Here is a 24836-nt window from a genome sequence, read left to right on the forward strand (position 1 = left end):
CGGGTTAGCCAGCATCCGAGGAGCAGAAGAATGGACATTTCGGGCATCAGCCTTTGATCAGAGTATGCAGACCGCTGTGGGTTTCCACATGTGAGGTTACAGGGTTGGAGTGGGTCTGAGTGGGGTGGTGGAGAATCGGTGGGCTGAATGCCATGTTTCCACGCTGCAGGGATTCGATTCTGCGAAGTCTCTAGAAGTTGAGAAAGCAGCCAGCCCTCGCAGATCAAAGACGGTGAGGTTCCCACAACACAGGGGAACCCCCTCCTCCATATCTCACACAGAATCAGTCCGACCCCTCGTGAACTGGTGAACCCCCCCCCCCCCCCCCCGTCCGTGCTGAAGAAGGGTCACCACTTCGTATCCTGACTTCTTACGAGAGATGCTGCCAGACCTGCTGAGACCTCCCAACCATTCTATTGCTTTTGTCTCTGATTTTGAGCAGTTCACTCGGTTCTTTGTGAAGACTCCCCCCTCCGCCAACATCCGAGAATGAGGGGACGGTGGTGGCTGCAGCGGGGAGGGAAGGGCAGGGTTCACCCGGGATTGTTGATTGACACCGTCTGATGACCAATCAGGCGTCAGGTCGGGATGCAATCCCCGCCCAGGAGGCGGCTCGAGCCTTGGAGAGCCCTGAAAAGATCAACTGCCGGAGCGCGCGGGGCAGTGTCTGGTCGTTTCTAGCAGCTTCGACGGCGCGATGGTGATCGTCCTAAATACAGGAGCGGCTATGCCCGAGATCGGTCTGGGCACGTGGAAGGTGAGGGATAAGAAGCCCGGCGGCTCCCATTCACATGAAGGCAGCTCAATCCGAGCAGAGGAGCATCTTCGCCAGTGGCACAATCACGCTGGAGTGTGGCACGAGACTGGGGAATAGGCAGAGGGTTTGGAGAAAGGGGGTTGGAAAGTGAGGAGGGGGGGGGGGTTGGAAAGTGAGGAGGGGGGGGGGGTTGGAAAGTGAGGAGGGGGGGGGGGTTGGAAAGTGAGGAGGGGGGGGGGTTGGAAAGTGAGGAGGGGGGGGGGTTGGAAAGTGAGGAGGGGGGGGGGGGTTGGAAAGTGAGGGGGGGGGGGGGGTTGGAAAGTGAGGGGGGGGGGGTTGGAAAGTGAGGGGGGGGGGGTTGGAAAGTGAGGAGGGGGGGGGGTTGGAAAGTGAGGAGGGGGGGGGGTTGGAAAGTGAGGAGGGGGGGGGGGTTGGAAAGTGAGGGGGGGGGGGTTGGAAAGTGAGGGGGGGGGGGTTGGAAATTGGAAAGGGGTTTGTGGGGGGGAAGGTGGGTGGTAGAAAGGGAGCTCGAGGGGAAAGGCGGTGCGGACGGTGATGGTTGGGAGGGGGTTGAAAGGCAGCGGCGTTGGGTGAGGGTGGGTGCCGTAAGTAAAGGGGGCGTGGGGTGGGGAGGGTGGGGGCGTGGGGTGGGGAGGGTGGGTGCTGGATAGGGGGGTGGGGGGGGTGGGTGCTGGATAGGGGGGTGGGGGGGTGGGTGGGTGCTGGATAGGGGGGTGGGGGGGGTGGGTGCTGGAGGTGGGGGGGGTGGGTGCTGGATAGGGGGATGGGGGGGGTGGGTGCTGGATATGGGGGGGGTGGGTGCTGGATAGGGGGGTGGGGGGGGGGTGGGTGCTGGATAGGGGGGTGGGGGGGGGTGGGTGCTGGATAGGGGGGTGGGGGGGGGGTGGGTGCTGGATAGGGGGGTGGGGGGGGGTGGGTGCTGGATAGGGGGGTGGGTGCTGGATAGGGGGGTGGGGGGGGTGGGTGCTGGATAGGGGGGTGGGGGGGGGTGGGTGCTGGATAGGGGGGTGGGGGGGGGTGGGTGCTGGATAGGGGGTGTGGGCGGGGTGGGTGCTGGATAGGGGGGGTGGGTGCTGGATTGGGGGTGTGGGGGGGTTGGGTGCTGGATAGGGGGTGTGGGCGGGGTGGGTGCTGGATAGGGGGGTGGGTGCTGGATAGGGGGTGTGGGGGGAGTGGCGTGTGGGTGCTGGATAGGGGGTGTGGGGGGAGTGGCGTGTGGGTGCTGGATAGGGGGTGTGGGGGGAGTGGCGTGTGGGTGCTGGATAGGGGGTGTGGGGGGGGGTGGCGGGTGGGTGCTGGATAGAGGGTGTGGGGGGGGGTGGCGGGTGGGTGCTGGATAGGGGGTGGCGGGTGGGTGCTGGATAGGGGGTGTGGGGGGGGTGGCGGGTGGGTGCTGGGGGGGGGTGGCAGGTGGGTGCTGGATAGGGGGTGTGGGGGGAGTGGCGGGTGGCAGCTGGGTGCTGGATAGGGGGTGTGGGGGCGTGGCGGGTGGGTGCTGGACGGGGGTGTGGGGGGGGTGGTGGACGGGGGTGTGGGGGGGGTGGCGGGTTTGGTGCTGGATAGGGGGTGTGGGGGGCGAAGGGTGAGTGCTGGATAGGGGGTGTGGGGGCGAAGGATGGGTGCTGGATAGGGAGTGTGGGGGCGAAGGGTGGGGAGGGTGGGTGCTGGATAGGGGGTGTGGGGGCGAAGGGTGGGGAGGGTGGGTGCTGGATGGGGGTGTGGGGGCGTAGGGTGGGGAGGGTGGGTGCTGGATGGGGGTGTGAGGGTGTAGGGTGGGGAGGGTGGGTGCTGGATAGGGGGTGTGGGGGGTGGTGGGTGCTGGATAGGGGGTGTGGGGGGGTGGCGGGTGGGTGCTGGATAGGGGGTGTGGGGGGGTGGCGGGTGGGTGCTGGATAGGGGGTGTGGGGGGTGGTGGGTGCTGGATAAGAGGTGTGGGGAGGGTGGGTGCTGGATAGGGGGTGTGGGGGCATGGCGGGTGTGTGCTGGGTGGGGGGGTGGCGGGTGGGTGCTGGATGGGGGTGTGGCAGGTGGGTGCTGGATAGGGGGTGTGGGGGCATGGCGGGTGTGTGCTGGGTGGGGGGGGGTGGCGGGTGGGTGCTGGATGGGGGTGTGGCAGGTGGGTGCTGGATAGGGGGTGTGGGTGGCGAAGGGTGAGTGCTGGATAGGGGGTGTGGGGGCGAAGGGTGGGTGCTGGATAGGGGGTGTGGAGGCGAAGGGTGGGGAGAGTGGGTGCTGGATGGGGGTGTGGGTGGGGAGGGTGGGTGCTGGATAGGGTGTGTGGGGAGGGTGGGTGCTGGATAGGGGGTGTGGGGAGGGTGGGTGCTGGATAGGGGGTGTGGGGGGGTGGCGGGTGGGTGCTGGATAGGGGGTGTGGGGGGGGGTGGCGGGTTGGTGCTGGATAGGGGGTGTGGGTGGGGGGTGGCGGGTGGGTGCTGGATAGGGGGTGTGGGTGGGGGGTGGCGGGTGGGTGCTGGATAGGGGGTGTGGGGGGGGTGGCGGGTTGGTGCTGGATAGGGGGTGTGGGTGGGGGGTGGCGGGTGGGTGCTGGATAGGGGGTGTGGGGGGGCGAAGGGTGGGTGCTGGATAGGCGGGGTGGGGAGGGTGGTTGCTGGATGGGGGGGGTGGCGGGTGGTTGCTGGATAGGGGGTGTGGGGGGCGAAGGGTGGGTGCTGGATAGGGGGTGTGGGGGGCGTAGGGTGGGTGCTGGATAGGGGGTGTGGGGGGGGTGGGTGCTGGATAGGGGGTGTGGGGGGCGGAGGGTGGGTGCTGGATAGGGGCAGGCTGGAATTGTATAACATGTGAGCAGAATTTGTTGTTGGTAGCTAAACATTGATATCTGTCATTCTGATAAAAGTTTAAAAAATGCTGCAGTTACTAGAAAACCTGAAATAAAAACAAAACCATGCTGGGTGTTTTCAACAAGTTAGGCCAGATCTTTAAATGGGTGCAAAATATTCTCGGATCATAATCCTGCAATATTCATTCAGTTCCTCTCCAGGTGGAGATAGTGGAATCGTTCCAACATTTTTCTGCTTTAATTTCACCATTTTGGATCTGTTTAGGGGGAAATCTAACTTTTTTTTACATTCACATGTACTGTAGGTGTGTGAAGTGGGAGAGAACTGGAAGTGACAAATTATTTCTAAAGGACCTGTTTAAGGAAAAGACCAAGGATAGATTTTCAGGCAATTCCATACGGAATGTTGTGAAAGCAGGTTTATATAGCCATTGACTTGCACACTAACTACCAGCTGTCTGATTTCAGATATACAAAACCTGTTTCAAAACTACTACAAACAATATGTCTTGGGCTTAAAGTAAACAAGAGATAGATCAGTTTGAAAACTTCATAAATTAATATCTGTATTTCTTTGGTAAATGAATCCTAAGGTATAATCTGAACCTTGGCATGTTTCTAACCTTTGTCACTGCGAGGAAGAAAAATGTATATTTAGAATGATTCATTTGAGGGATGAATTTGTAGTGATTTGGAATTGTATTTTCAAAATGGGGTGCTTGCAGTCAGGCTGAAAAGGCATTGTGTGGGATGATGGGAATACAGTAAGACTAATGAAAGCTGGAGAGTGGATGACTGAGTTGGAGTAATCCACTTGCAAAGATGTGGCACTAGGAATGCAAACACTATTTGAATATTTTTAAGAATTGTTAAAATATATGTAGCGAAAAGCAATGTGTGGATAGGTGGAAGAGTAGGATGAAGAGGTTGTGTGCAGAAAGATGGAGTTACAAATGCTGACAATGGTCGTAGAGTCACAGATGTTCACCATGGACACAGACTCTTCAGTCCAACTTGTCCATGCCCACCAGATATCCCAACCCAATCTAGTCCCACCTGCCAGCACTTGGCCTATATCCCTCCAAACCCTTCCTATTCATATACCCATCCAGATGCCTTTTAAATGTTGCAATTGTACTAGCCTCCACCGCTTCCTCTGGCAGCCCATTCCACACACACATGCATACCACCGTTTGCATGAAGAAGTTGCCCTTTTAGGTCCCTTTTATATCTTTTCCTTATCACCCTAAACCTATGCCTCCTAGTGTAGGTTCATAGCTCCTTGAAAGTACCCTCATGATTTTCTAAACCTCTAAGGTCACCCCTCAGCCTCTGATGCTCCAGGGAAAACAGCCTGAGCCATTTGAACCTCTCCCTAAAGCTTAAATCCTCCAACCCTGGTAATATCCTTGTAAATCTTTTCTGAACCCTTTGAGGTTGCACAACATCTTTCTGATAGGAAGGAGACCAGAATTGCATGCAAAGTTCCAAACGTGGGCTAACCAATGTCCTCTACGGTCGCAGCATGACCTCCCAACTCCTGTACTCAATGCTCTGAACAATAAAGAAAAGCATACCAAACACCACCTTCACTATCCTATCTAGCTACAACTCTACTTTCAAGGAGCTATGAACCTACACTCCAAGGTCTTTGTTCAGTAACACTTCCCAGGACCTGACCATTAAGTATGTGTGTCCTGCTAATATTTGCTTTTCCAAAATGCAGCACCTCGCATTTATCTGAATTAAACTCCATTTGCCACTCTTCAGCCCATTGGCCCATCTGATCAAGATCCTATTGTAATCTGAGGTAATCTTCTTCGCTGTCCACTACACTTGTAAACTTATTAACAATACCTTTTTATGCTCACATCCAAATCATTTTATATAAATGACAAAAAGTAGTGGATCCAGCATCGATCCTTGTAACACTCCACTGGTCACAGGCTTCCAGTCTGAAAAACAACCCTCCCCCACCACTCTATTTTCTACTTTGAGCAAGTTCTAGGTCCAAATGGCTAGTTCTCACTGTATTCCACGAGATCTAACCTTGCTAACCAGTCTCCCATATAGATCATGTCTACCGCTCTGCTCTCACCAATTCTCATTGTTACTTTTTCAAAAAACTCAATCAAGTTTGTGACACATGATCTCCCACACACAAAGTCATGTTGACTATCCCCAATCAGTCCTTGCCTTTCTAAATACAAGTACATCCTGTCCCCCAGGATTCCCTCCAACAGCTTGCCCACCACTGACATTGGGCTCACTGGTCTATTGTTCCCTGGCTTGTCCTTACCATCTTTCTTAAATAGTGGCACTATGTTAGCCAACCATGGTGTTTGGGCTAGAAGAGAGGTGGGCAAGTTAACAGATGGATCTGATTGTAAGAAACAAACATGCAGGGTGAAATAACTACACAGAGGCTGGTATCCCATCACCAAGTCATGCTTTATTTACTTGCACAATACTGAACAATAAACAAAAGCATACCAAACACCACCTTCACTATCCTATCTATTGTAGGGCTGTGGTCAGCCCTAGCCTAGCATCAGTACCCAGAACTGAAGAGATTCTAAATTCACTGTTAATATTGGTCAGCTCGGCTTCCTGGTTAGCCCAAGTTAATAAAGGTTGATGGCTATATGCCCAAAAAGTCGATTCTCCTGCTCTTCAAGTACTGCCTGATCTGCTGTGCTTTTCTACTGCCACACTTTTCGACTCTGACCTCCTAGCCTCTGCAGTCCTCACTTTCCCCAAATTAACAGCCCCAATCAAGGATGTTGTACTCAACCGGATTCACCTGGTTTCATTCACTACATAGGGTGATAAATTTGAGTCATGGATGGAATCTATGTCAGACCTCTGTACAGAGAAAATTCCATTATTTCAGACAGTGAAGTATGCTGACTGTGAATAGGCATTCTCTTGAGAAAGAGACAGTTGTAAAATAATAGGATGTATTAGTTTCAATCATTCACCTCTCTTCCATAGAGACTTTGTTTTAAATTTGATTTTGGTTTCTAACAAATGCTTTGTTCAGTCTCCAAAAGGTCAAGTGGCTGAAGCAGTGAAGGTGGCCATTGACACAGGATACCGTCACATTGATGGTGCATATATTTATGAGAATGAGAAGGAAGTGGGTGAAGGCATACACCAGAAGATTAAGGAAGGGGTAGTAAAGCGTGAAGATCTCTTCATTGTCAGCAAGGTAAAGTGGGGTGTTTGAAAATTATTCATAAACACTAATTCTCTCCTCCACAATGCACGATGGTAGTAATGCATTGCAGTAACTGCCACCGATACTCTTCTGACAGCATCTTTCAAACTTGTGACCAGTACCAACTAAAAGAATAAGGGTATCAGGTGTAAAATTAATTTTGTTTGATTCATTTATGGGTAGTTGGTATTGCTGGCTGGGCTAACATTTGTTGCCCATCCCTGAAGTTAACAGTCAACCACATTCTAGTAGTTTTGGAGTCATACGTAGGCAAGGCCACTAAGTATGACAGTTTTCCATCTCTAAAGCGACTTGAGTGAACTAGCTATATTTTTGCAACATTTGAAATTGACCTTGAATTCCAGATTTATAATTTTTTTTTTGCTGGGGCATCCGATATCTGGTAATGACCACTTGCAAGTTCCCCTCTAAACCACACACCATCCTGATTCAACTACCTTCTGGATTAGTGGTGCTGGAAAAGCACAGCAGTTCAGGCAGCATCTGAGGAGTAGTAAAATTGATGTTTCGGGCAAAAGCCCTTCATCTGGAATACAGCTGATGGAGCGCTTTTGCCCGAAACGTCAATTTTATTGCTCCTTGGATGTTGCTTGAACTGCTGTGCTTTTCCAGCACCACCAATCCAGATTCTGGTTTCCAGCATCTGCAGTCCTTGTTTTTACCTACCTGATTCAACTACCTAGTCAGTCTTTCACTGACTGCATTTTACAAAATTCTGCATTGGTGACCTTAACGTCCCTGGGTGAACCTACACCCCATGAGCTGCAGTTGTTCAAAAAGTAACTTGAACAGTTGGAGATGGGAAACAAATATAAGACTTTTTAGTTGCACTAAAATTATATTAAACGATCTTAAAAAAAAGAGAAATGCATTTTCTTATCACTTCTCAAAATAAATACATTTTATTTACCACCACTGAACTTCTATTCATTTTTTTAACTTTCTCCAAAGTCTTGACAGAAATTCCCCACTTCAGAGAAATAAATGTGGAGAAGGTTAAATGAGCACTTTTTTTTTATGCTTCGATCTTGTCATTTTGCTAATAACTTTTGTTGTCCCATTAGCTCTGGTGCACCTTTCATGCAAAAGATAAAGTGAAGGAGGCCTGTTGTAAAACCTTGACTGACCTGAATCTAGACTATTTGGATCTCTACCTTATTCACTGGCCCATGGGATTCAAGGTAAAGTGTCTAACCAGAATGCATTTGTTGTCTTTGTCTGTACATCTTACCTTAATCAGACTTGTTATTTCTTTTGAAGTAACATTCTTAAATGCTCAAATATGGTCATTGGGTTGTTTATAACATTGATTTAATTTAAAAGAACATTGGGCTGCTGGTGGATGGAGTAATTCCAACCCCATTTAAACTAAGGGATACTCTTGTCATGTATTAATTCTGTTGGGTAGTGTTAACACCAAATGAAAGCCAAACGTCTTATTTTAACCGACAGAACTATGGTTCTTAGGTGAAAACAAAATCTTGTGGCAATGTTACCACATGTAAAAGATTTAAACAGGAAAACCACTATTAACTTCATATTATGATTGCTAACAACTGTTATACACTTTTCCTACTTTCTCGCCAAAATATTTCTTCTGCTTTTATATCTTGCATATATAATTATGCAACCATCTGATTATGATAACTTTTTAATTCTCCTCCGTTCTAGATATTTTCAGTGGTCTAACTTTTTTTCACTATCTCTTTCTTATTTGGTTCCAGAATCATCTACAGACTGTGTTTTCTTTTGGCTGCAAGACTTTTTATAAGAACTATAGATTTTCCCACTAGCTAGAAAGTAGCCAGATTTTCTAGTTTTTTTTTGTTCTCTTATGAAATTCATACTGAAGTTAAAACTGATTCTATATGAATGGTGAAATTAGCAAATTTTAATTGGACTGTCTTAACTGTTACTTGCTTTGCCTATCTTATGTCTGAGTTTCAAAACGCATGCCAGATCCAAGTTAACTGAAAATGTGAACAAGTGCCCAGGTAAATTGAAATAAGAGGGGAAGCAATGACATAATGGAACTGGTAATTCAGACTAAAGCTGTAGGGGTAATGACAGTTGGCAAAATTTGTGTTAAATTTTATAAAACATAGAATTAATGTTGAGCATGTTTACTGTTTTTGATAGTTATAAAGGCCCATCTGGTTCACTCAGGGCATCTGACTTACATGTGACTCCAGATTGACAGCAATGTAATTTTTAATGGTCTAAGCAAACTACTCCATTGTATGTAGCCATCATGAAGTTTCAAGGAATGAAACTAGAAAATGCACAGAAAATGAAAGCAACGTGCACAGCCTTAGTGATTGTGCAAAATCCCTCCAGTTAACAACTGGGAGCTTGAGCCAAATTTGAGGGAATTGTCCCACAGATTAGTCCAGCAGCAGCTTGATAGTTGATCTTGGGTATCATATCTTTCAGACACTATTGTAGACACTACCATTGATTTCCATGACTGTGTCCTGTCTCTAGAGATTTGTGGCACTATGGCAGTCAGGAAGAAAATGTCCAGGAGCTCCTCAACATTGATTCTGTATCAAAGGAAGTCCCAGCATCAGGTTGAAAATGGACAGGGAAATTTTTTAAGGTTATAACCCATTGTCCTCCACGTTGGAGGAAGCCTTTAGGATGGTAATGTACTCTTGGTGGGGAAGTTCACTGACTACCACAGAGTCAAAGTGTAGTGGAACTAGTAAGCAAGGTGGCGAAGTTTTAAAGGTTCTGCACTTGATGATAAGCTATAATGGTGTTCAAAGTCATGAGTATAGGCAGAACAGAGAGCGAGAAATCTCTCATTTATGAGACAAAAGTGCCAAGATTTAAAATGTTTGGCAAAAGAAGCAAATATGGTATAAGGAAGTTCTCATCCGGTGAATGGAAGCAGGTTCAATTAAAGCATTCAGAAGGAGATTAGACTGTATCTTTTCAAAGAAAAATGTGTAGGGTTATAGAGAAGGCAAGAGAATGGCCTTGAGTGAAATGCTCAGTTTGTGCAGACATGATGGACTGAGTAACCTCCTGTAACAATTGATTTCTGTCCTAGTGCACCAAAGACATAATGCATTGTCCAGGCAGAACTGAGGAAACTGAGTGCAAATGTGAGAGTTTAGTGAGGGAAATTGTTAATTTTTTTTGTATGTACTTTGATATAATTTAGCCTGTAGAGTCAGAGGTACAGCACGGAAACAGCCTCTTCAATCCACTCTTCCATGCTGACCAGATATCTCAACCCAATCTAGTCCCACCTGCCAGCACCTGGCCCATATCCCTCCAAACCCTTCCTATTCATATACCATCCAGATGCCTTTTAAATGTTGCAATTGTACTCGCCTTCACAACTTCATTTGGCAGTTCGTTCCATACCCATATCATCCTCTGCGTGATAAAGTTGCCTCTTAGGTCTCTTTTTATATCTTTCCCCTCTCACCCTAAACCTATGCCCTCTAGTTCTGGACTCTCCCACCCCAGGGAAAAGACTTTGTCTATTTATCCTATCCATGCCTCTCATAAACCTCTATCTGATCACTCCCCAGCCTCCGACGCTCCATGGAAAAAACAGCCCTAGGCTACTCAACCTCTCCCTATAATTCAAATCCCCCAGCCTCGGCAATGTCCTTGTAAATCTTTCCTGAACCCTTTCAAGTTTCACAACATCCTTCTGATAGGAAGGAGACCAGAATTGCATGCAATATAAGATCTCTTCCCTGGGTTGGGGAGTCCAGAACTAGAGGCATAGGTTTAGGTTGAGAGAGGAAAGATGTAAAAGAGACTTAAGGGGCAACTTATTTACGCAGAAGGTGGTGTGGGTGTATGTGTGTGTGTGTATGGAATGAACTGCCGAAAGAAGTGGTGGAGGCTGGCACAATTAGAGCATTTAAAATGCATCTGGATGGGTATATGAATGGGAAGCGTGTAGAGGGATATGGGCCAAGTGCTGGCAAATGAGACTAGATTGGGGTGGGATATCTGGTCAGCATGGACAAGTTGGACCTAAGGGTCTGTTTCTATGCTGTACATTGCAATGATTCTATATTGCAATTAAGGACAGCAGCCCCATGTTCTATGTCCTTGATACTGTTTTCATCCAGGGGAAAACCATCTGAACTAAGTCTTTTAAGGCAAGCAATTTCAGCTCAGAATTTGAGCAGGAGGGTGAACTACCCACACTGAATCAGGGAAGGCAAAGTTACTTGGATACGTGATATCAGGAGGCAGTTATTGCCACTTTAGAATGAATATTAGTAAAGTTCAGGGCAGTGTTATTGTGAATGAGGTGGGTAAGGGGAACCAGGGACAAGTGTGAGCCTCTGCAATTTCCCAATAAATTTGAAGTCAGTTGAGTTTACTGATGCATGCATTCCAGTTTGTATGACACAGGAACTCTTACTGGGGTAAGAAGGGGCTGAGTGTTGGGAGGGTTTGCACCTAAACCATGCTCAAATCAGTGTTCTTCTAATAGTCATAGAGCTGTACAGCATAGAAACAGACCCTTTTGGTTCAATTCATCTATGCTGACCAGATATCCTACATTAATCTAGTCCCATTTCCAGCATTTGGTCCATATACCTCTAAACCCTTCCTATTCATGTATCATAAGACCATAAGACATAGGAGTGGAAGTAGGCCATTCGGCCCATCGAGTCCACTCCGCCATTCAATCATGGCTGATGCGCATTTCAGCTCCACTTGCCAGCACTCTCCCCGTAGCCCTTAATTCCTCTAGACAACAAGAACCTATCAATCTCGGCCTTGAAGACATTTAGCGTCCCGGCTTCCACTGCACTCCGTGGCAATGAATTCCACAGGCCCACCACTCTCTGGCTGAAGAAATGTCTCCGCATTTCCGTTCTGAAATGACCCCCTCTAATTCTAAGGCTGTGTCCACGGGTCCTAGTCTCCTCGCCTAACAGAAACAATTTTCTAGCATCCACCTTTTCAAAGCCATGTATTATTTTGTACGTCTCTATTAGATCTCCCCTTAATCTTCTAAACTCCAACGAATACAATCCCAGTATCCTCAGCCGTTCCTCATATGCTAGACCTGTCATTCCAGGGATCATCCGTGTGAATCTCCGCTGGACACGTTCCAGTGCCAGTATGTCCTTCCTGAGGTGTGGGGACCAAAACTGGACACAGTACTCCAAATGGGGCCTAACCAGAGCTTTATAAAGTCTTAGTAGTACATCTCTGCTTTTATATTCCAATCCTCTTGAGATAAGAGACAGCATTGCATTCGCTTTCTTAATCACAGACTCAACCTGCATGTTTACCTTTAGAGAATCCTCGACTAGCACTCCCAGATCCCTTTGTGCTTTGGCTTTATTAATTTTCTCACCATTTAGAAAGTAGTCCATGCTTTTATTCTTTTTGCCAAAGTGCAAGACCTCGCACTTGCTCACGTTAAATTCCATCAGCCATTTCCTGGACCACTCTCCCAACCTGTCTAGATCCTTCTGTAGCCTCCCCACTTCCTCAGTACTACCTGCCTGTCCACCTAACTTCGTATCATCGGCAAACTTCGCTAGAATGCCCCCGGTTCCCTCATCCAAATCATTAATATATAATGCGAACAGCTGTGGCCCCAGCACCGAACCCTGCGGGACACCGCTCGTCACCGGCTGCCATTCTGAAAAAGAACCTTTTATCCCAACTCTCTGCCTTCTGTTAGATAGCCAATCCTCAATCCATCCCAGCAGCTCACCTCGAACACCATGGGCCCTCACCTTGCTCAGCAGCCTCCCGTGTGGTACCTTATCAAAGGCCTTTTGAAAGTCCAGATAGACCACATCCACTGGGTTTCCCTGGTCTAACCTACTTGTTACCTCTTCAAAAAATTCCAACAGGTTTGTCAGGCATGACCTCCCTTTACTAAATCCATGTTGACTTGTTCTAATCAGACTCTGCTCTTCCAAGAATTTAGAAACCTTATCCTTAATGATGGATTCTAGAATTTTACCAACAACCGAGGTTAAGCTGATTGGCCTATAATTTTCCATCTTTTGCCTTGATCCTTTCTTGAACAAGGGGGTTACTACAGCCATCTTCCAATCATCTGGGACCTTTCCTGACTCCAGTGACTCTTGAAAGATCTCAACCAATGCCTCTGCTATTTCCTCAGCAACCTCTCTCAGAACTCTAGGGTGTATCCTATCGGGGCCAGGAGATTTATCAATTTTAAGACTTTTTAACTTTTCTAGCACTATCTCTTTCGTAATGGCAACCATACTCAACTCAGCCCGGTGACACCCTTTAATTTTTGGGATATTACTCATGTCTTCCACTGTGAAAACTGACGCAAAGTACTTGTTAAGTTCTCCTGCTATTTCCTTATCTCCCATCACTAGGCTCCCTGCATCAGTTTGAAGTGGCCCAATGTCTACTTTTGCCTGTCGTTTGTTTCTTATGTACTGAAAGAAACTTTTACTATTATTTCTAATATTACTGGCTAGCCTACCTTCATATTTGATCCTCTCATTTCTTATTACACTCTTTGTTATCCTCTGTTGGCTTTTGTATCCTTCCCAATCTTCTGATTTCCCACTGTTCTTAGCCACTTTATAGGATCTCTCTTTTTCTTTAATACATTTCCTGACTTCCTTTGTCAGCCAAGGTTGTCTAATCCCTCCCCGGTTAATCTTTCTTTTCTTGGGAATGAACCTCTGTACAGTGTCCTCAATTATACCTACAAACACCTGCCATTTTTGCTCTAGTGTCTTCCCGGTTAGCCTCTGCTTCCAGTCTATTTTAGTCAGTTCCTCTCTCATGCCCTCATAATTACCTTTATTCAACTGTAACACCATTACATCAGATTTTGCCTTCTCCCTTTCAAACTCCAGACTGAACTCTACCATATTATGGTCGCTACTTCCTAAGGGTTCCCTTACTTTAAGATCTTTTATAGAGTCTGGTTCATTGCAAAGCACTAAGTCCAGAATAGCCTGCTCTCTTGTGGGCTCCATGACAAGCTGTTCCAAAAAGCCATCCTGTAAGCATTCCATGAATTCCCTTTCTTTAGATCCACTAGCAACATTATTTACCCAGTCCACCTGCATATTGAAGTCACCCATGATCAATGTAACCTTGCCTTTCTGACATGCCTTCTCTATTTCCCGGTACATGTTGCGTCCCTGGTCCTGACCACTGTTAGGAGGTCTGTACACAACTCCAATTATGGTTTTTTTGCCTTTGTGGTTCCTCAATTCCACCCACACAGACTCCACATCATCCGACGCTATGTCATTCAATACCATAGATTTAATTTTGTTCTTAACTAACAAGGCAACCCCACCCCCTCTGCCCACCATCCAGATGTCTTTTTTAAATGTTGTACTTGTACCAAACTCCTGCACTTTCTCTGGCAGCTCACTCTATTCATACATCACCTTTTCGTGAAAAAAGTAGCCCCAAGGTACCTTTTAAATCTCTTCCATCTCACCTTTCGTTTTGGACCCAGCCCATCGCAGGGAAAAACCCTTGGCTATTCGCCATATCATGATTTTTATAAACCTCTATAAGGTTACCCCTCCGCCTCAGATGCTCTCGAGAAAACAGCACCAGTCTATTCAGCTTCTCCCTAAAACCCTCCAGCACTGGAAAATCCTCATTTCTGAACCCTTGCAAGTTTCACCACATCCTCCTTATAGCAGGGAGATAAGAATTGCATACAGTAATCCAAAAGTGGCCTAACCAATGTCCTGTACAGCCACAACATGACCTCCTAACCCCTATACTTGATGAACTGACTAATAAATGCAAGCATTTTAAATGCTGCCTTCACCATCCAATCTACCTACAACTCCACTTTCAAGGAACTATGAACTTGCACTCCAAGGTCTGTTTGTTCAGCAACACTGCCCAGACCCTTAACATTAAGTGTGTACGTCTTGCTGTGACTGGCCTTTCCAAAATGCCGCCTGTCACATTTACCTAAATTAAACTCCATCTGCCATTTTTCGGCCCATTGGTCCATCTGATCAAGGTGTTCCATTGTACTCCATTGTTGACCACTGCATCTACAGTTTTGGTGTTGTCTACAAACCACCTAACCATTCCTGCTATGTTCACATCCAAATCACTTTTATAAATGAAGAAGAACAGCGGACCCAGCCCTGATCCTTGTGGCACACTGCTGGGCACAGGCCTACAGTCTGAAAAGCAAGCCTCTGATTTCTACCTTTTGAGCCAATTCTCTATCCAAATGGTTAGGTCTCCCTATATTTCATGTGATCTAACTTTGCTAACCAGTCTACCATGAAGAGCCTCGTCAAATGTCTTGCTGAAATCCATGTTGATCATGTCCACCACTCTGCCCTCATTGGTCCACTTCAAAATACTAGTTAGACCTGATTTCCCATGCACAAAGCCATGTTGACTCTCCCTAATCAGTTCTTGCCTTTCCAGTAAATCATGTCCCTCAGGATTCCCTCCAACAACTTGTCTACAATGTATAAGTGGGATATGGGAGAATTTTAAACTAAATCAAATCAAATCTAGGATAGAAGCTCGGCACAACATCGTGGGCCGAAGGGCCTGTTCTGTGCTGTATTGTTCTATGTTCTATGTTCTATGTTAAATCATAGGGACAAGGGAGAAATATGTAAAGTTGATTTCTCAGATCATGAGATAAAGGAGCAGATTTAGGCTATTTAGCCTAACAGTCTGTGCCACAATTTGATCATGGTTGATATGTTCCTCAACCCCATTTTCCTGCCTTCTCCCCATAACGTTTCATTCCCTTACTGATCTAAAATCTATCAATCTATGTCTTAAATACACTCAATAACTTGGCCTTCACCACCACCTACATCAATGAGATCCATAAATGTAACACTATCTCTAGTGAAGAAATTCTTCCTCATTTCAGTTATAGAGTTGTCCCTTCACTGAGGATGTGCCCTCAGGTCCTAGTCTCTCCCATTAGTGGGAACATCTTCCCCATGTCCGCTATATCCAGGCCTCTGTTTCAGTGTTTCAATGAGACTCTCCACCCACCAATACCACCACCACTCATCCTTCTAAACTTCATTGAGTACAGACTCAGAGTCTTCAACTGCTTATGACAAGCCCTTCATCCCTGGAATCATTCTTGTGAACCTCCTCTGGTTATGCTGAATTGCCAGCCTATCCTTTCTTTGATACAGGACCTATAAACTGCTTACAGTATTCCAAATATGGACTAACCAAAGCTCTATACAGCCACACTAGTACACCCCTGCTATTGTATTCCAGCCCTCTTGAAATGTGTCCTGAAATTGCATTTGCCTTAACTACCAGTTGAACATGCATGTTTACCTTAGAATCCTGAAGAGGACTCCTTAAGTGCCTTTGTACTTCCCACTTTGATTTCCATCTGCCACTTCTATAGTGGCAGCCTTTCTGTAGCATCCATACTGATGTTTGCATTATCTGCAAATTTATCAACAGTGCTCTAAATTCTTTTATCCAGAGCATTATTGAAGAACGTGAATAGTTGTGGTCTCAACACTGACCCCTATGGAGTACTAGTCACTGGTTGTCATCCTTTTTCCCCAGTCATTGTCTCCCGTCAGTCAGCCAATCCTCTAGCCTTGCCAGGATCTTGCCTGTAACACCATTTATTTAGCAGCCTTCAGTGCAGCACCTCTTGGAAAGCCTTTTGGAAATCAAAGCTGAAGAATATAGTGAGATGGCATGGAAGCCTCTAGGGTCCTGACCAACATGGGCTGTGGTGAGCAATTCATTGATTCATTTTTGATCAACATTTAAAATGTTGAGACAAGATTTTCTCTTATAGGAGCAGTGAGATGCCTGCTAATAGGGGTTACTCTTTCTAACCACTTCACTAGCTGTTAATTTTACCTCATTAATATTCACATTTCCGATTGTGTTTCTTCACTGTCATGGTACAATGTTGAACATAGCCAACCATGAAAGTTGGAGTAAGTGCTGGTGGTGTGCACTTGTATAGTCTGGTTGAGTGGGGACCTTGGTGGTATAAAGCCTGTGGGTTTGATTGGGAGGGCTCAAAGGACAGGATATGAATGTTGCAGCATTAGAGAGAGACCTATTGAATCCGAACTATATCTCTGAGCTGAGCATACCTTGTGACCCTTGAGTCTGCTATGTGTAGTCCAACTCCTTGACCCTGAGCCTCCTGAACTTTTCATTCAGAAATACACTGAACCCCATGAATAGTTATTGCATCACAGACATATCTGTACACCTAAAAATATGTTGACCAGAGTCTGTTTTTGGTACGATCTGGCAATTGAGGCGTTCTGCTCAGATCATTAATGAACCAGCTGACAGAATCGTGCTTCTCCTTTCCCTTGGTCTCTGACATTGTGCTGGCCAGAGAGTCAGTTATGTCAAACTTCAAGATTTGATGTGGAGGGGTAATTTCTCTGGCCTTGAATTTCTTAAAATGGTCTTAAAATTTATTTGCTAGGTGTATCAAGAGATTTTTTTTTCCTGTTAGTGCTGCGTATGTAGGTATCATCGTTCCTTAATTTTTCCTTTTTTGTATAATGAACTTCTGTTCTCAAGAAAATCTGTCGGCTTGTGACTTTGTTTGTTTGTTTGTTTCAATGAATGACCACCATGTTAACTGAAATGATGATAACTGAATGATTTTGTCAGGCCAGATTTCATTGTGGGATTTGACTTGTCCAGTAGTGTCACAACTCCAATCATAACTAATAGTTGAAGCAAAGGAAGGCTGAGGGAGTGAATTTTATGGATAGCAATGGTGAGCCACAAAACAGTATGTGAGTGTGAGGAAACCTGTGCCCCAGAAAGCTAGAGTGTGCTATATATCTGGTTAAAGTTACTGAATCTTTGATTTGAAAAATGCATGAAATGAGATGTGTAGACTGATTTGTGATATATGCAAAAATTGATGAGCGAAAACTTCTTTAATAAACAAATCTTCTCTTCCATTCACCAACTTTTTGTCAGATCTTACTTAGCAACCTTTTTCTTGTACTAGAGTTCCTATTCTCTTGTAATGTAGTATTAAATGATATTTAAACATCTCTCTTAAGGCTGGTGGTGAGAATCTTCCTTTGGATGAGAATAACTTGATAATACCAAGTGACACTGACTTTCTTGACACCTGGGAGGTAAGTGTTCAGCTCAATTCTCACATTGGATCAAAATTCAGCTATTCAAGATTGAAAGGTATTTGGAGTTTAAAATAAAATGTCTAGCGATACTTTTATTCCTTTAAAAGATCACCCCAAACAACCCATCCCAAAAAGAAAGCTGATCCATTAGCTTTGTCAACTGTAACTACCCTAGAGATTCCTTTGTTAGTCAGGCATTGTTATCACTTTTTAAGAGCAATAGTTTTTTTCACACAGGGTATGGAAGCTTTAGTTGATAACAGAATGGTTAAAGCTATAGGACTATCCAACTTTAATGAGGAGCAGATTGGCCGGATCCTGAATAAACCAAATCTGAAACATAAGCCAGCAGTCAACCAGGTAATGGGAAGTTTAAATCATTGGCTTCCAGCTTTTTATTTTTACTATAGCTTTCAAGAACACTCATAGCTGGCATCTCTCTGCAAAACTACATCTGACGCTTTTTCTTGTTTTGTTGCTTTAATAGATTGAATGCCACCCTTACCTGACTCAAGAAGATCTGATCTCCTATTGCCATTCAAATGGCATTGTTGTGACTGCCTATAGCCCATTGGGATCTCCAGATAGACCATGGTATCTGAGATATAAACTTATTAATCACAATACAATGTAGTTGAGGAAAAGCTGCTCGTCTGTATTGTAGCTATTTAATAATTTATACAGGGACTTCTTTGTACATTTTTAGTTCTACGATCCTGTGTGTGTAAAGTAAGGTGGTTGTGAAAGGAGAGCTTTGGTTGTGTATTTTACTAATAGCTTCCTTCAGAGTGGAATTTCCAAATTCCTTGGGTCAACAGTCACCTATGCCCTTGAGCATAATGACATTTTGTTATGCAAACACTTAATTCAATAGCTGTTTAGTTCAATTTTTTTTTGCAGAGTACTCCTTTAGTGCACAGGTCATGACTTTTGCTTTGGGTATGTCTTTCTTGTTTTGGTCCCAAATCTGCTTGACCTTTTTGAATTCTCTTGTGATTTATGTTTGTGAAAGTGAATTGTTAAAGATAGCTGATAATCACCTATTCTGTAACTTTGGATGCAATTTCTCTTTAACTCCTGGAAATTTGTCTTATCAGTACCTGAACCTTTTTTCTAAACAATATTTCAAAAGGCACCTCCGTGCCCTTCTGTGGTGATAGAGCTATAGGATTATCCAACTTTAGTCAAAAGCAGAACTTTTGAGCCAAAGTTATGCCCACTCTCTACTTATGGTGTATTCTAATCAATGTGATCACTGAGCAAATGCAAATCATAGAATTGCAACAGTAGAGGAAGAGGCTATTCAGTCTGTTTTATCTGAGTGCTCTTTTTGTAAGAATGATTCACCTAGTCTCAAATGATATTTTTTGGACAGCATTAATGAAGGTTGCATTTGCTGATTGTCAGCCAAACGAACGTGCTTAACATGAATATTCAATTGTGAATCAATTGCTAAGACTTCAATGCCTGGAAATGAGCAAACTTTAATACATTAATTTCCTTTTCACTTCTCAATAGGGCAAAAAATGACGACCCTTCGCTTCTCGAGGAACCTACACTCCAAAATATAGCTCGAAGTCATGGTAAAACAGCAGCACAAGTACGTGAGCATTCATTGTACTCTGGTATGGGTGCATTAGCAATGATTCTAATTGCTCTTAATAATTTACATAATGCTAAAATGTTATTGTTTGTTTGTCTCAGTTTTTTAATGAATAATGTTTCAAGTATTTGTAATCAACATTCAATTTACAATGGGTTAGTTCCTGACAATAACCAAAGGAGGGATTGGGGTGAGGGAATGACCCCTGAAGTTTGAATAACTTAAAATCATTGATCTTGGAAGAATTAAACTTTCAAACCTTGTGAAACTCCACGGTAGATACTGGGTGTGGATATTTCCTCTGGCAGTCCAGTCTAGGATTCACATTCTCTGTAAGGTTCGTCTATTTCGAACAAAGATGAGGAGAAATTTCTTCATTCTAAGTATTGTGATTCTTCAAAATTCTCTACCCCAAAGAACTCTTGATTTGTCAGTTAATGAATATATTCAAGATAAGCTTGTGGATTTCTAGCTCCTTGAGGAATTTGATTTATAACGATAAAGGAACGGACAAATTGATGAGCTGTGATCTCATTGTCTGGCAGAACAGACTTGAATGACTAGTTAGTGTGCTCCTCCTTTTTTAATTCTTACGTTATGACTGCAATAACTCAACTCCAGATATTTAATTTTTGCTGTTAATCACAATCCTTCAGCTGTGCAAGTTTTAATACTTCAAATATATTTGCCTTCATTTACACGTTCCATGAAGGCCTAAAATGTCAACGTTTTAAACTCCAATCTTCCCATATATGGGAGAATGTTAGAATCGATTTGGGGATTTAGATCAACTCGAATTAAGGTTCTTCTTCTTTTTAAGGGCATGCATTATTTAATATGTAATTTCTATCTCTTGTATTTTTATAAAAATTGAATCTACTTGCTATGGTATATTAAAAGTTCCTGACATTAAATTCAGCCCTATTGATGTAGTAATAATTTAATTCTGATGTGACAGCATGTTAATATTTAATTTTAGAGTTTTGAAGGCATCAGTGTGAGTGGATGCTTCAAACGCGAAGCGGATGTGTGCCTGGTCTATATCTGGAATCCAACAGGGAACCAGCCAATTGGCCTGTTGGTGTCACTCTACATTGCCAAGCTAGCTGTCCAATTAGCATACCCATCTCTTATGTAATAGAGGGAACGTTACGTCCATTGTTTCTTTTCATTTTGCTGGTTTTGACCACTGGTTCCCTGTTAGATTGAAGCATTCAAACTTAAATGGAAGACTTTTTTATAATGAATTGCATGGGAATATAGGAGGTAAGTTTGCCGATGTCACCAAAATTGGAGGCATAATTACAGCAAAGAAGGTTACCTCTGAATGCAATGGGATCTAGATCAGATGGACCAGTGCGCTGAGGAGTTGCAGATGGAGTTTAATTTAGATAAATGTGTGGTGCTGGATGTTGCTGGGACAACTTTTTCATGGCAGAGTGTGGTGCATGTATGGAATGACATGCTAGAGGAAGTAGTGGAGGCTAGTACAGTTGCAACATTTAAAAGGCATCTGGAATTGTCTAAATGACCGGAAGCAGTGAGTGGCCAAAATAGCCTCTTATTCAGGAGCACAGCACAAGTTGAGGCGGCAATAGCATCTCAAAATACAGTTCTTACATTAGCCCTTCTATACACAGTTCTACTAATGGAATGTTGGTATGTATGGTGTTACTTTGTTTTATCTATAGTCAACAATTGTTTGAGGGATTTCTGTCCTGGGAGGTAGGAGATGGGTTAAAAGAAGGATGTTGCCAGGGTTGGAGAACTTGAGCTATAGGGAGAAGTTGAATAGGCTAGGGCTGTTTTTCCCTAGAACGTCAGAGGCTGAGGGGGTGATCTTAGAGGCTTGTAAAATCATGTCTGGCATGGATAGGACAAATAGACAAAGTCTCTTCCCTGGGGTGGGGGGGGAGTCCAGAATTAGACAGTATAAGTTTAGGGTGAGAGGGAAAAGATATGAGATTTATGGGGCAACTTTTTTCACTGAAGGTGGTACAAGTATGAAACAAGCTGTCAAAGGAAGTGGAGGAGGCTAGTACAATTACAACATTTGAAAGGCATCTGGATGAGTATATGGATAGGAAGGGTTTTGAGGGATATGAGCTGGCAGTTCCGACTAGATTGGGTTGGGATATCTGGTCTGTATGGAAAAGGTTAGTCTAAAGGGTCTGTTTCCATGTTGTACATCTGTGACTTAAGTTCTAGGGCTCTTTGCAAAAAGCATTTAAGGCCCCCTCTGTAGAAGAGAGAATTGCAAGCTGCTATTTACTACACCAAACCATCTTATTTTGCCACTTCCTCAGGTAGATAGATGCTTCATCCCAATTGAGATGTTTCCTGGCAGACTGACTGTAATATAAGCCTCCTAAGAGTGAATGTAATTGTCCTTCACTTCGTAGTTTGAAGTGTGTTTGATCTAATTTTCATTTTTTTCTTTCAGGTCTTGATCCGTTTCCAGATTCAGAGAGGTCTGGTTGTAATTCCAAAATCTGTTACCAAAAGTCGCATTCAGGAAAATTTTCAGGTAAGTGAGGGGAAATAAATTCCATGGCATAGTGGGTACAGGGGACTGAAATGTGTTGGACCAGCACCTACTTGGAATTTCTTCATTCTGTACCAGACTTCATTCAGTTGAAGATGAGAGAAATGTGGGATGTTTAAAAAAACTTAGAAAACTGGCCATCTTGGGATCCCTGTGAAGACCAAGGTGCCATGATTACTCACTAGCTTACTGGTATGTCTGAATATTTATTTTAAATGGGCTCCCAATTAAAAGATTCTTTATGCTTGTTCTTAGGTAGTGCTAGTATGTGGTATTACACCACACTTTTTTGTAGTTTTTGTCCCATTTTATTGTGCTTTATATAGGTTCTTGATTTTGAGTTGACTGATGAGGAAATGGAGACTATCCTCTCCTTTAACAAGAATTGGAGATACTGCCCAATGCATTGGTGAGTTGATAGCAGCATTTACTTTTGATACAAATCTTTGTGCAACATTTTGTAGACTGTTTTGTAAATAGTGATAAATTCACAAGTTTGCAGAAGGGATAATCTGCTTCATTTTTAGATTGCCAGTATTTGAACTGAGAAGCTGACTTACAACTAATTAATTCATCAAGTGACTTAGATAGGCATGGAGATGTGCCATAGCTGCAGCGTGTAGATGTTTCTGTGGTGCCTTTTATGATTGTATTTGACCATAGCTTGACTTAAGAGTGAGAGCTGCTTAGACTCCAACTGAGCAATAGACCCTTTAGGGCATCAGGGAAGAGAGTTAACCGAATTCTTTGGGAAGAATAGTGAATAGTGAATGGGCAAGTTGACCATAGCACCATTGAGCACGAAGCCACTTGGGAATGAAAAGGAATTTTTTGAAGTAAGGCTGGCACAGTCAGGAGAATGGATTCTGCTCTCTCTAATATTGTCCGCTCCACAGTGTGACTCAGAATATTCTCATAGTTGGAGAAAATGTTGATTTTAGTAAATATTAAACCTGTCAATTCTGATACAAGTATTCTTTCAACAGTATGAGACTTGGTCATTACCAAGCAATATCTCATTCAAAAAAACATCAGGTACAAATGTGGAATATAATCCCTCCAGACTGTTAATTCTTTGGAAATTTAAAGGAATGAAATTTTAAAAATATCTTTCCTCTGATTCTTCCCTTTCTCTGCCTTTTATTTCACTTCTTTTTCTAAGAACACAAGGTAGGTCATTTAGGGCCAGATAGGAAATTTCTTCACCCAGAGAATGGTGAGCACCTGGAATTCTTTGCCACAGGAAGTGGTTGAGGTCAAAACATGGGATGCTTTCAAGAATGAGTTTGATATAGTTGTTAAGGCTAATGGAACCAAAACATGGGGTGAAAGTGGGAGCAGGGTACTAAATGGAATGATCGACTATGATCCGATTGAATGGCAGAATAGTTTCAAATAGCTTCCTATCTTCAATGACACATTAGTTACAGAAACCTAGAATGCAGTGTTCTAACTGCCTTCAGTGCTGGTCCTTAAAGATTCTTCATTTATGATTGGATAAGGAAATATGTTATTTGCTGTATTCACGTCAGTCCTAAATGTCTTGTGTACTTTGGTTGGCAGACAGGAGCTTCTGGTGTAAAAGCTCATCTTTTGGGATGAAGTTCAAAAGTAATATTCATGCAATGCATGTAAATTCTCCTTGGTAAGAGGGAATTAAAATACTCCTCTTGAATTATTTAAACTATCATCTCTGTTTTTTGTTTATTTAGGTGTGTTGGGCACAAGGACTACCCATTCAAACATTAAACACACCCTCGTGGGACATTTCAGTCACGTTTTTGAAGATTTGTTGCTTCTCTGTCTGGTTCAGCTTGAACAGCAGAATTCATCTAATGCATCTTAAAACAACAAACTGTCTGCTTTTACATGCAATGTAATGGTGTATTGTAGGTTTTTAGTGATCTTGTTTTCCAATTATGTACACAGTGAACAACTGTAAACTGTCACTTCTGTAATGTATTTGATATATTTTAGAAGCTGCTTGACTGTTCGTATTATGTCCCTGATGCAAATAAACACTTTGGACGGTAATTTTCCAATTGTAGTAAGATGCTTCATCTTGCTGTGCAAATCTGGGAAATGAAGTTACACTGCCTACAACTTACTAAATGAAAGATTTGAAGGTGAAGCTCCTGCTGGTTAAAGTATGAAAAATTCACTACTTTTAATTTTGGAGCACAAATCATGTTTGTGGTATTAACCTAAGACTTTTAGGAGCTAAACAAACTGAAAACCAAAAGGACAAAGATTCGGGTTTTAAAAAATTCGGATACTGGATATCTGGAATACAGACAGTATGGCAACATCTGTAGAGAGATGTTGAATCCAATTTGGAGAAATCAGCCTGAATGTATTATTTCTGCTGCCTGGCCTGCATAGTTTCTTGCAAAATTCAGGTGAAATTGTATTGTTGGCCTCTTGTCAGCCTTAAGTTAATATGCTGTATATCAAACTTTGTATCGCACCTTAGTTTCTTTTTCTGACTATCTGAAATTCGAAGTATTGGCTATAATTTTTAATTCTTAACTCTATTAAAACAAATGAGGGAAAAAAAGCCTCACCAGGTCATTTACTCATCCAGATGCCTTTGAAAATGTTGCAATTGTACCAGTCTCTACCACTTCCTTTGGCAGTTCATTCCATACGTTCAATACCCTCTGTGTGAAAGCATTACCCCTATGGGGTCACTTTGATATCTTTCCCCTCTCAACCTAAATCTAAGCACTCCAGTACTGGACTCTAAGGGAAAGGCTTA

General features: G+C 43.9%; 1 protein-coding gene across 3 annotated transcripts; it reads left to right on the forward strand.

The window, feature by feature from the left end:
- Positions 1-587: 587 nt before the first annotated feature.
- LOC140458204 (aldo-keto reductase family 1 member B1-like) lies at positions 588-24112 on the forward strand. Of its 3 annotated transcripts, XR_011953456.1 has the most exons (11): positions 588-757; positions 6619-6786; positions 7881-7997; positions 17850-17927; positions 18168-18290; positions 18418-18524; positions 19449-19530; positions 21977-22060; positions 22157-22270; positions 22405-22487; positions 23791-24112. XR_011953456.1 is itself a non-coding variant. In XM_072552450.1 (10 exons), exons 1-10 carry the CDS (start codon positions 698-700, stop codon positions 23825-23827), a joined length of 939 nt encoding a protein of 312 aa, XP_072408551.1. In that variant the 5' UTR covers positions 588-697; the 3' UTR covers positions 23828-24112. The 3 variants fall into 3 exon arrangements, 2 of the variants coding, with proteins under 2 accessions (XP_072408551.1, XP_072408552.1); XM_072552450.1 differs by lacking the exon at positions 22157-22270; XM_072552451.1 differs by lacking the exons at positions 17850-17927; positions 22157-22270.
- The last annotated feature ends 724 nt before the right edge of the window (positions 24113-24836 follow it).

Source organism: Chiloscyllium punctatum, chromosome 32 (genome assembly GCF_047496795.1).
Source record: "Chiloscyllium punctatum isolate Juve2018m chromosome 32, sChiPun1.3, whole genome shotgun sequence".
NCBI classification, from domain to species: domain Eukaryota; kingdom Metazoa; phylum Chordata; class Chondrichthyes; order Orectolobiformes; family Hemiscylliidae; genus Chiloscyllium; species Chiloscyllium punctatum.

Excerpts from the sequence above, each read along its gene's own strand:
- LOC140458204 (XM_072552450.1), top strand. The coding sequence starts at position 698 with ATGGTGATCGTCCTAAATACAGGAGCGGCTATGCCCGAGATCGGTCTG. Across the intron at positions 18,291-18,417 it reads ATAAGCCAGCAGTCAACCAG|ATTGAATGCCACCCTTACCT; the intron begins GTAATGGGAAGT and ends TTGCTTTAATAG. Across the intron at positions 22,061-22,404 it reads GCATTCAGGAAAATTTTCAG|GTTCTTGATTTTGAGTTGAC; the intron begins GTAAGTGAGGGG and ends TGCTTTATATAG.